General features: G+C 55.2%; 1 protein-coding gene across 1 annotated transcript; it reads left to right on the top strand.

Moving 5' to 3' along the window:
* Positions 1-1,055: 1,055 nt before the first annotated feature.
* On the top strand, positions 1,056-10,606 carry LPIN3 (lipin 3). The gene is made up of 18 exons (XM_009705090.1): positions 1,056-1,247; positions 1,590-1,685; positions 2,439-2,674; positions 2,899-3,006; positions 3,443-3,563; positions 3,734-3,857; positions 4,989-5,088; positions 5,209-5,378; positions 5,461-5,554; positions 5,771-5,840; positions 6,429-6,550; positions 7,484-7,613; positions 7,857-8,005; positions 8,173-8,259; positions 9,401-9,553; positions 10,016-10,127; positions 10,229-10,332; positions 10,462-10,606. Exons 1-18 carry the CDS (start codon positions 1,056-1,058, stop codon positions 10,604-10,606), a joined length of 2,313 nt encoding a protein of 770 aa, XP_009703392.1.
* The last annotated feature ends 576 nt before the right edge of the window (positions 10,607-11,182 follow it).

Below are 11,182 nucleotides of genomic sequence, written 5' to 3'. Positions count from 1 at the left end.
ACCCAGCATCCCGACACAGATCTGCAAGAAAATACGCCCAGGATTTCAAAGCCTTGACCAGGAGGCAGCTGTCAGCGGTGGGTTGCAGAAAGTGGAGCTGCGTGTCACCTCGTGTGGCTGGAGGCATGGCTGTGCCCCAGCATGGACCACACAAATCTCTGGCTTTGTAGCCATGCCTCTGCTCCAGCACAGCAGAGGGGAATTGTCTCCACTCCGGGAGCGAGCAGCTGGAGGACGTGAGCGGGCAAGGGGCTGAGCAGGAAGCAGGCAAGGCTTTCCTTCCACGTGTTCTTGCTAATGAAAACCAGGAGCCGTGCAACCTCGGAGTGCAGCAGTGCCTTGTGAAAACTGCATTGCAGAGTTGTCCGGGTGTCCTTTGGGCAGCACGGCACCTTTGCTGGGATTCCCTGGGAAGCTGGATGATGGTGGCAGGGCCAAGACATGGGGAGTAAGGAGTTCTGGCTCTAACAAGGGCCACGTCTGGCCGATTTGGCAATGCCTAGGTGGGATGCCTTCCCCCCCCGATCAGGAAATGTTGGGTCTGGACTATGTTCAAAGTGAGCGTGTGGTGTACGCAGAAGCTCCTTGGACTCCCCACCTTTCTGCCCTGAGCTGGTAGTTTTGGGGGTTTTTTGGTTTTTTTGGTTTTTTTAAGGATAGTGCAGGGCAGGAGGTCTCCTGCCAACCAAATTCTTATTTGAACAGGATGTTGACAGCTGGACTGCAAAGTGTTGCTGTGATGTGGTATTTGCCCTCTCAAAGGGCAAATGTGATGGTGCATCCAATGGCAAAGGCATCTCTCCTCCAAGGCAGATGCAATAACTAGTGCTCTGGCTTCTGTCCTGTTTTCTGGTGCTCACAGAGGCCCTGGCTGATCTTTACCAAGGCCCTTGATGTGTTTGCCTCAGTTTCCCTAGAGACCTACCTGGCCTGATGGGACTGTGTTTGCAGTTGTGAAATGACCCTCCTAGTGCAAACTCCCATTGCATTTAGCTGCTGGAGCCCCCTTCACCCTACCTGATTCTGTTTCTGTCTCTCACTTACAGTCTCAAACAATGAACTATGTGGGGCAGCTTGCTGAGACAGTCTTCGTCACGATGAAGGAGCTGTACCGGGGTCTGAACCCCGCCACCCTGACGGGCTGCATTGATGTGGTGGTGGTGAGGCAGCCCGATAACTCCTTCCAGTGCTCCCCATTTCACGTCCGCTTTGGGAAGCTGGGTGTGCTGCGCTCCAAGGAGAAGGTGGTAAGCGGTGTCTGCCCTGGGACTGTGCTTCCTCTCTGGTGTCTCCAGACCTAGGATCTTCCATAACCCATAGGTTATGGAGGAATTTTGTTTGAGGGGATTGGGACCCCTGCTGAAAGGCGTGCTTGCCAATTTTTGGAGGGGGTGCTCCTGAATGGAACGCATCTTCTTCCAGGGAGGTCTGTGCTTCCCAGGAAAACTGGGAGAGGTCCCTTGCCTCAAAGGCTGGGTGGCTGTCAGCCCTGTGAGCAACCCCAACCCGTCCCTTCCCTGGGGAAGTGCCTTCCTCTGCACCGACGGGGAGTGGGTTCAGATGGACAGTCTTCTTCTGCCCCTTCCTAGGTTGACATTGAAATCAATGGGGAGCCTGTGGACCTGCACATGAAGCTGGGTGACAATGGAGAGGCCTTCTTTGTCCAGGAGTCGGAGGAGAATGAGGTTGGTGATGAAGAGGTGCTGCTGGTCTGTGTCCTGCTGTGACCACCTGGAAGTGCAGGGTTGAGGGGGAAGGACCAGGTTTGGACTGCTCTTCTTCCCCAGGGTGACTCTGTTATCCCCTTTTATGTGTCCGGAAAGGTTCCTACTCAAAGGACCTTGCAACCAGTGTGGAAGATCTGGGCAGTGGAGCACCCTGAGGGAGCATTAGATCAAATATCTACATCCCAGACTGGCCTCCATCAATGGGCATGGCTGCTGGCCAGCCAGGCAGATATCTCGGAGGACCTTGTGACAGGGATAAGAGTGATCCAGATGCTGTGGCAGGCTGCCTGCTCTGCTGGGAAGCGGGATGAGACTAGTTGTGGCTTCTAGAAATCTTGGCAGCTTTCTCCTGGCTCACTTGTGGTCGCTGCTAGCTTGGGCTGGGTTTGAGATCAGGGAGAGAGCTCTGGAGCCGAATTTCATCTGCAGCCTTTGTAGTTCTGGTCTTGTGGTGCCACCTCCTGCCTGCCTCTCCTTGCCCACGTTAAAGATGACTTTAACTTGTGGCTGGATAGCCCTACTTTCTTTTTTTTATTCGCATGTTGTGTGTACAAAACCTTTCCTTTTAGGCCTAGCCACAAAACCACTCCCAAATTGAGGGCTCACTGGTGTTGGTTGTGCTGGTGGTATCTTGCATAGACGAGAGCCATGAGCTGCCAGGCTGGAAAGGAGGGTGCTGGAGCTGATGGGCTCTTCCCGTCCCTGTTGCAGGGCAGCATCCCCTCCCGCCTCTGCACATCCCCCATCCCCACGGAGCAGAGCCCGGAGGATGCTGCTCAGCCCTTTCATGGGCAGGAGGCCTCCAGCACTGAAGTGACCTCGCACAAGAGGAGGAGGCGCAGGAGAAAGCCCAAGCAGAAGGAGATTTCAGAGTCCGAGTTAGAAGGCTGTGAGGAGACCAGGAGCGAGATGTCCATGGAGGAGCCATGCAAGCTGCCAGCCCCAAGGTAAACTGTGTGGTCTGGGCAGGGCGATGCAGTGGGTCGAGCCTGTAGGTTCACTTGGTGATGCCCAGCAGTACTGAAACATGGGGAAAGTGTTTCCAAGCTGGACCACAACCTCGTGTGGAGTAGGAAGCCAGTGGAAATGGTGAAGTTTGGTATTGCCAGCTTTCCAGGAGAGGAGGCTGGTGCCCGAGAGTAGCATAACTGACCTCTTTCCTCCTTTGCAGTGATTCACTGTATTTCTCCTTCGTTGATCTCCCTGAAGAAGAAACTGGGTCATTGCAGTCCCCAGAGATGCACCCATACTCTGACGGGGAGCTGGCCTCCGCGGACAGGTAACCAGCAGAGCCAAGGCAATCTGCTCGGCTTTGGTGAGGGCAGGGGACGTGCCTTTGTGGCTGGGAAGGTGGTAAGGAAAAGGGACTTGGGGGTGTCAGGAGAGGAGGGTTTTCCTGGCCTGATATGGTGTGGCTGGAGGAAAGCTCAGAGCCCATGAGGGACCCTTCTGGCCATGGTCACAGACACGAGAAGCCTGCGTGCACGTGGCTCTCCTGCCTCTGCTGCTGGACAACCGATGGCACAGCACTTTGCTGCCTTGGGCCTCAGCTTCCCGTGGGTCTTGCTCATTTGTAAGTGATGGTCTTATGGGGCAGAACTGACTCTATAGGAAACCAACCTTACAGGGCTCTTGGCCCTAAATGTCCTTGCAGTGACAGGAAAGCATGGGGCTGTAGAGTAGATGAGGTCCCATATTGCCTTCTCTTCTTCTAGCCCCACCCTGAGCCATCCATCTTCTCCCAAAAGTGACTCTGAACTGGAGATCAGACCCCAGGAGAGTTTTGCTCTAGGGGCTGAATCCCGCATGCAGTGGACCTGGGGAAGGCTCCCTCGGGTGAGTCCCTGCTCTTGCTTTTCTCTAGCAGCTGGTGGGAGGGGGGTATCTGAAAGGCTCGCAGAAAGTGGAGGGGGCTGTGGCCAGGCAGCCTTAGAGGAGTTGTCCTCTTCTGCCTGGTGCTTTGGGCAATTTCCCATCCTCAAACCTGTTCTTCTGCTTTCCTTGAGGTGAATAAATCGGAACGAGTTGAACCGGCCAAGTCCCCAAAGACCATTGCTACTGCAGCAACCACTGTCTCTGCGACACTGGTCCCAGTGGATGAAGCAACCCATCTTGTCGACACCTCTGAAGGTCTGGGAGGAGGACCAAGCCCAGCAGGACCTCAGGGCATACCTTGTTCCTCTGTCGTGTCTGTTGTTGAGCCAACACCCGTACCCTGGCATGGGAACAGCATCCCCAGTGCTGTGGGGACAGAGAACTTGGAGGCCTCCTCAGCCCCACAAGAGAAACAGGAGGGAGGGAGGAGTGCTGTGCCAGAGGTTCAGCCAGATGTGGAGCCCTTTGAGGGAGCTGCTGCTCCAAGGCAGGTGGGCTTGGAAGGCCCCGAGCCCCAGCTGGAAAGGCAGAGGATAGAAGGTAAGTGGGTGACTGGTGCTGCTGGAAGCAGTGTTGGAGCCTGCAGATGTATCTGACTTGGATGGGAAGCTGGGTGGTTCATGCGGTGTAACTCCTCCATGACCGCCCTGGGCGTTCAAGGTGTGACGTGTTTGCTTTGCTCTCTCCATGTGCTACCAGCTCCTTTGCTTTGAAGAGACATTCCTCAGGTTTCCTCCTTTCTGTGACCACCCAGCTCCCCAGGAAGGCTTTCTTGCCTTATGTTTCCTGAAGCCCATCCTTGGATGTCTCTACATTTGCATGCTTGGAGACTTCTCAGCAGTGTAGACTATGCCTTAACCTGAAGTGTCTGGCAGCACCTAGCCTGACTTGTGTCTTCACGCCAAGTCAGGTGGAAAACCACAGAGCGAAGCATGCATATGTCTCCCTTGGTAGTGTATTTAAGGATTTTACATCGTTACCTGTCCTAACTGACCTTGCTCTTCCAGCTAACATAAATTCAGAACAAAATTGTCTCCCTGAAGAAGAGATGCTTGGGATTCCTCATTGTATGAAGAGGGAGATCACAGTGTTATCTTCCACGGTGCTAACTTCAAACACCACCTTCAGATTGTCATAGCAGAATATTGGCAGGACTTTGGCCTGTCCTTTGTGTCCTCTTGGCAAGTAGTCTCACGCCAGTGCAGGTATCTTGAGGTACTTCTGTTGCTATTGACTTAAGGCAGCTTTTCAAGTAGGGAAGGAGATGCCCTCTTTATATGATATACGAATATGTTAGAGCAAAGTGCTGTTAGCTTTCTCGATAGATGCTGAGACGGTTGGAAAGGTGATTCAGCTGAGCCCTCTCCCTTCTGTCTGTGCATTGAGGATCCACCAAAAGAAGTCCTCACTTGGGTCCCAGTGACGTCTACCTGGAAGACCTCTCCAACCTGGATGAGGAGCAGGTGGCTCTCTATTTCCCCAGGAGGTATGGGTTGTCCCAGTTGGCCAAGCTCAGCCCTTCTTGAGCAATTCCCTTGCAGCAAAGGATGGAGGTATGTCTAAAGGTATTGCCTGATGTTGCCGCTGTTTCTTCTCTTGCTGGTAGTGACACAGAGCAGAGTTCAAAGACTGTGTCAGACCCCAGCAACCCTCTGTGTGTCCAGCTGCCATCCGACTTGCCCTCCGACAGCCCTGCGGACTCCGACTCAGATTTGATGCCGGCAATTGCCCTGTCACTGTGCGGAGGCTTGTGGGGCAGCAGGCAGATCTCTCGTGGTAGGTGGGAGGGGAGGGGGAATCTGCTGTCCTGGCATCCATTATGTACACCATTGGCATGACACAGCCTCTGTCCCACCAGAGAAGTTCATGGAGCACATGGTCTCCTACCAGCAGTTTGCTGAGAATCCGGGAATCGTTGATGACCCAAACCTGGTGATATTGATCAACAAGAAGTGAGTGGCCTGCTCTTCCTCCTACTTCATCCCAAGATGACCAATGTGGCCCCTTTATCCCTACAGAAACACTCCTGTAGGAGTGTCGCTCCATCCCAGACAATGATTATACTGCAGTTGTGGGAGGGGACCTTCTGGCCATGCTGCAAGATGGCGATCTGGAAACAGCCCTCGCTCCAGGAGTGATGATGTTCCCATCCCTCTTGCTTCTTCCAGGTATTACAGCTGGGCAGTGGCTGCTCCCATGGTCCTGTCCCTGCAGGCTTTCCAGAGGAACATTCCCGAGGTCAGTGGCACAACACGTTTACTGGCCGTGCTTCTCAGCAGGGCTTGAAGAGTGCAGTGGGGCTGCAAGAAGCCAAGCTGCTCATCTGGGGCTTTGCGAGCAGTCTGGGGCAGAGCTGAACATCGCTCCAGCCCACAAACCCTGAGGTCTGTCCTTTCCCACAGAGGGACCTCGGAGTGGCTTTTAGATACCTGGGTACTACTGATGACCAGAGAGCTGAGGTTTCCTTGTCAAAGATCTCCTATTCTGGTCGTTGTATCTGCGCAAGGCTGGCCAGAGTGAAGGGCTCTGGTGGTCTGGAGGATTTGGGACTGTGAGAGCCCACTCCAGGGCTCTGTAGACCTGGCTGGGGTTGTATGGAACAAGGCATCCAGATTTTTTATTTTTTCCCAAGATGCATGAAAGGAACAGGTCATTGTATCCTTCACCCCAAAACCATCTCGGCTCACAGTGGCAGGAGTCACATCCTGTCCTGTGAACAATTTTGCAAAGGAAACCCTGCCTGGATGAGGGTCTCCTTAGCCTGTCGGCAGCTGAGCCTCCCTGGGCTGAGGACTGACTTCATCCCATGTTCTGCCACATTAACAGAGCACCATTGACCAACTGGTGAAGGAGAAGATGCCCAAGAAAGGCAGCAGGTGGTGGTTCTCCTGGAGGAGGAGAGAATTCCCAGCAGAGGAGGTATGTTTGCAGCAATGGCAGTGCCGACCGTGTCCCCAGGGGACAGGTGTCATTCTGGTGGCTGGCAGGGTCCTGGGGGTGGCCTGAGGGACCTGTTGGCAAGGTGACTTCTGAAGGTTGCTGCTGTCCCCTGGGGTCTGTTAATGCCTGAGCAGCAGGACAATGCCTGGTACTGCGGTAACATGGACCTTGCAATGGTGAGACCTCTTGCCACGTGCCCTTCATGCCACATCCCAGGCATCACGTGTGCTTGCTGGTCTCCTTGCTCCACCACAGCACCAGGTTGTGGTTCCTCTCCCATGGGGTAGTATCCTCATGAAGGCAGGGGGATGCATTGCCACTTCTCTGGTGTCTCTGCTCCAAGTGGCAGGAGAGCGAAGCAGCCCCTGCTCCTGCCCTTGGCATTGAGGTGCCAGTGTCACCACTCTCTCTCTGCAGCAGCAGTCGAGGCCTGGGAAAGCCAACGTGGGGATGCTGCAGCCGGACTCTGCTCAGCAGAGGTGAGTGCCTTCCTCCCAGCTGCCCTCAGGAGTCTGTGCATGCCTTCGCCTCCTAAATGACAAATTATTCCCAAGTCTATATAATATATGAGGGCAGAAAGCTCTGTTAAGGCTCTGGCTGATCCCGGTCCAGCCAAACTCCTCCATGGCTGCTTCCTGGTGGATGAGTTGTCCTGGGTCTCCTCCAGATCTCCCCTGGTGCTCATGGGGAAAGCCATGGTCTGCCGAGTAAAGCCAACATGCTCTTCCCTTCTTTGTATAGGCAGGAGGAAGAGGGGATATAATATATGAGGGCAGAAAGCTCTGTTAAGGCTCTGGCTGATCCCGGTCCAGCCAAACTCCTCCATGGCTGCTTCCTGGTGGATGAGTTGTCCTGGGTCTCCTCCAGATCTCCCCTGGTGCTCATGGGGAAAGCCATGGTCTGCCGAGTAAAGCCAACATGCTCTTCCCTTCTTTGTATAGGCAGGAGGAAGAGGGGTCGTCCAGTGATGATGAGCCCCTGCACCCTGGGGACAGGTTAGCAATGGATGCCCCTGCACAGAAATCTCTGCCAACCTACAAGAAATCTCTTCGGCTCTCCTCTGAACAAATCGTATGTACTTTACTCCTCCTCCACTGCCTGCTTCTGTGTGTAGGGGTGAGACAACCCTTAAACAGGGATTTCTCTACTCCTGAACTCATGTTTTTATAGGGCATCCAAGTCTTTTGCCCTGGGCAGCCACCCTGTAGAGGCTTGGGGTCTCTGGTCTGGCCAGGTGGCAGTCTGGCCTCTAGGAAGGCTTGGACTGGTGTGAATCGGTGCTGGTGTACTGCTTTTGTTCCCCCTCTGCCACAGGGAAAGCTGAATCTGCAGGATGGCCCCAACGAGGTGGCATTCAGTGTGACGACTCAGTACCAGGGCACGTGCCGCTGTGAGGCCACCATCTACCTGTGGAACTGGGACGATAAGGTGGTGATCTCAGACATCGATGGCACCATCACCAAGTAAAGGGTCTTTCTCCCACCCTACATCCCTGCTCCTTGCCCCGTTAGGGGAAAGTGTCCTTTCAAGGCTTGCGAAAGCAGGCAGGAGGGACAACGAACTCCATCGTGGTGGGGGTGGGTATGCACCAGGTTGGATCAGGCTTGGTTGGTCTCTTTTTTCCTTCTAGGTCGGATGCTCTTGGGCACATCTTGCCACATCTGGGAAAAGACTGGACTCATCATGGGATTGCTAAGCTCTTCCACAAAATCCACCTGTAGGTATTGGATCAACTGAGGCCAAGGGGAAGTGGGAGGATGATGGAGGAGAGGCTGACTGGGAGCCAGAGTCAGGGCTCCTTACTCATTGATAATGCTGGCCAAAATAGCCTAATTTTCTGCTCTCAGTGATGGTTGATGCTTTCTGTGCTGTCTGGATGATGTTGGGGAGGTGAAAGCAGGGGGGGAAAAGCAGGGGGCCTCCCCTGGGAGCTGGGAGCAGATGCTTGCGTTGCCTTCCCTGGGAGGAGTGAGTGTCAGTGGGAGCTTTGCCGGGGAGATGTAGCTGAGCACTGAAGGAGATGAAATCACACAAAATTACACCCGAGAGGCCGCAGGCACAGCCGAACACCTCTGCATTGCTGTGCAGCAATGGCATCGGGGTCCACCCAGCTCTGCCAGGCCAGTGGATGGGTGCCAGTTGCCACTCTGGGTGCCCAAGGGACTGACGCACCCTGGGGTGCTATGCTGGCCCCACATCTGGCAGAGGTTGGCAGTGGGTCCCCACGGAGCCTGGCCTTCAGCTCCATCCTTGGCACCCGTGGCCACTAAGAGGCACTGTGGCCCCACGGATGGCTGGTCCCGGCCGTGGGAGTGGGGGGGAGTACATGGGGCTCCCACTCCACGGGTGGGTGCTGCTGGGCTGGGGCTGCCCTCGCTGACACCTCGGGTGCCTTCTGCCACCTCGGATCCCGCGAGAACCCCGTACCACCTCTGTCCGAGCTGCCCATCCCACCGTGGGGGTCTGCAGGGGCTGTGTCCAGCTCCCCACAAGCCGGGGGCAGCCCGGTGTGACAGAGGTGCTGGCCTGGGGGTCCCGCCTGGGTGCACGGGTACCACCGAGCAGCAAAGGCTGCTTTGTAGCCAGGACGGGTGTGCGGCTGCTGGGAAGGGCCTGGAGGGTGATACGGGGTCCCCCTCCAGCGCTGCTCCCCAGCAGTGAGGCAGATGGGGATCTGTTTTAGCCTGAATCTCGGGGTGAGTGCGTCATGTTGTTTGCGAAGCCACCTTGGTTGCTGAAGGGAGTGAACAGGGTTTGGAGTTAGGCCAAGTATTCAGCCTCATCCTCCCTCTTCCTCCTCTGCCCGGGAGGACACCTTGTCCAGGGCACAGCTGAGGGCTTCCCTGTGCTCTCTCTAGGAATGGCTACAAGTTCCTCTACTGCTCAGCCAGAGCGATCGGCGTGGCACACATCACCAAAGGCTACCTCAAATGGGTCAACGAGCAAGGCTGTGCCCTCCCCAAGGGTCCCATCCTGCTCGCCCCCAGCAGCCTCTTCTCTGCCTTCCACAGGTACTGCGTCCTCTCCTCCTCCTCAGCCCTGCACCTCCCGTGTCCCTGGGGTCGCACCCCCCTTCCCCAGCTCGATGCTGAGGGATGTCACAGCCTTAAACTGCTTCTGGCGCCCCCAGCAGCCTCTTCTCTGCCTTCCACAGGTACCGCGTCCTCTCCTCCTCCTCCCCAGCCCTGCACCTCCTGTGTCCGTGGGGTTGCACCCCCCTTCCCCAACTCGATGCTGAGGGATGTCACAGCCTTAAACTGCTTCTGGCCTCCTCGGTGCAGGATGCCTTTCATGGGAGGCAGCAGGGGAACTGCCTGCCCTTCCTTGGAGCTTCATGGTGAAGCTCCTGATGCACAAAACTTCCCTTGCCCTTCACATCACTTCTCTGAGCCGCGGACAGCCTGGCTGCCCACAGTCCTGGCCAACTGATGCCACTCTGACCTCTGCTCTGTGCATGTCTCTTGTGCTGCAAGGGAGGTGATTGAGAAGAAGCCAGAGGTGTTCAAGATCGCCTGCTTGATGGACATCCAAAACCTGTTTGCCACAAAACTGCCCTTCTATGCAGCCTTTGGGAACAGAGCTAACGTGAGTGGGTCTCCTGGGGAGGAGGGAGGGCTCAGGCTGGGGCGGTGGTGGTGATGGTGCCTTCCTGCAGCTCTCATGCCTCGCTGACCTTCCTTGGGCAGGACGTCTACGCCTACAAGCAAGTGGGCCTGCCGGAGAGCCGCATATTCACGGTCAACCCCAAGGGAGAACTGATCCAGGAGCTCATGAAGAACCACAAGTCAACGTAAGCGACGTGCTTGTCCCTCAGCATCTTTGGGTTAACCTGGCTTTAACCCAGAGAAGCATCTCGTAGGGTAGAAAAGCAAACAAAACCTCAATGACCCCAATGCAGCTTCTTTCTTACCCCCCGTAGGTACGAGCGGCTGTCGGAGCTGGTGGAGCTCATCTTCCCTCCCCTGGGACAGAGTGGGAGCATCGCTCTGGTGTGCCCAGAGTTCAGCCACTTTACCTACTGGAGACCTCCACTGCCTGCTGTTGACCTGGATGCCTTCTCCTGACCCTGTTACCGGTGGAGACCTGACCCAGAGCTCTCCTGTGCATCTTCTGCCAGGCCTGGATGCTCCAGATGCATCTCCTCCTCCTTGTTTGCTGCTCAGGCATTTTGTACGTCTAATACGGGTCATGTTCTGCACTAGAAACACCCCTTCTCAGGGGGCCAGAGCGGGGTAAGAGGGAGCTCTGACTCCACAAAAACTCCATTTCCTAAACTAAAATTCCTCTAAGCTGGGTCTCTTCTTAATGTTGTTAACATCTTTAAAGCCTGGCTCTTTTTTTAAAGGTGGTGGTGAGTCACTGTCTTATTTATTGATGAGCCTCTGGCATAGCTATTGCTACCTCCAGTATGACCAGTGTTCCCAGACAGTCTGGCTACCTGCAGTTTGGTAGCTGATGGAGTGAAACTGTCCTGTGGCTTTACAACTCGTTAAGGTGGATGGAAGCTGTTGGGGTTTTGAGTGTTTTGAGCAGTAATTAATAAATATTGCCTTAATCTAGGCTGCCTCTTGTCTCTTGTAGCCCTGTGCATGGAAGTGGGGGCCAGGCTCCGTGTCCTTTGACAAACGTGGTTGGGTTTG

The sequence above is a fragment of the Cariama cristata genome, unplaced genomic scaffold, assembly GCF_000690535.1.
Source record: "Cariama cristata isolate BGI_N322 unplaced genomic scaffold, ASM69053v1 scaffold3278, whole genome shotgun sequence".
In the NCBI taxonomy this organism is placed as follows: domain Eukaryota; kingdom Metazoa; phylum Chordata; class Aves; order Cariamiformes; family Cariamidae; genus Cariama; species Cariama cristata.
The sequence above is the reverse complement of the archived record's forward strand: the minus strand, read 5'-3'. Positions and strand labels throughout refer to the sequence as shown.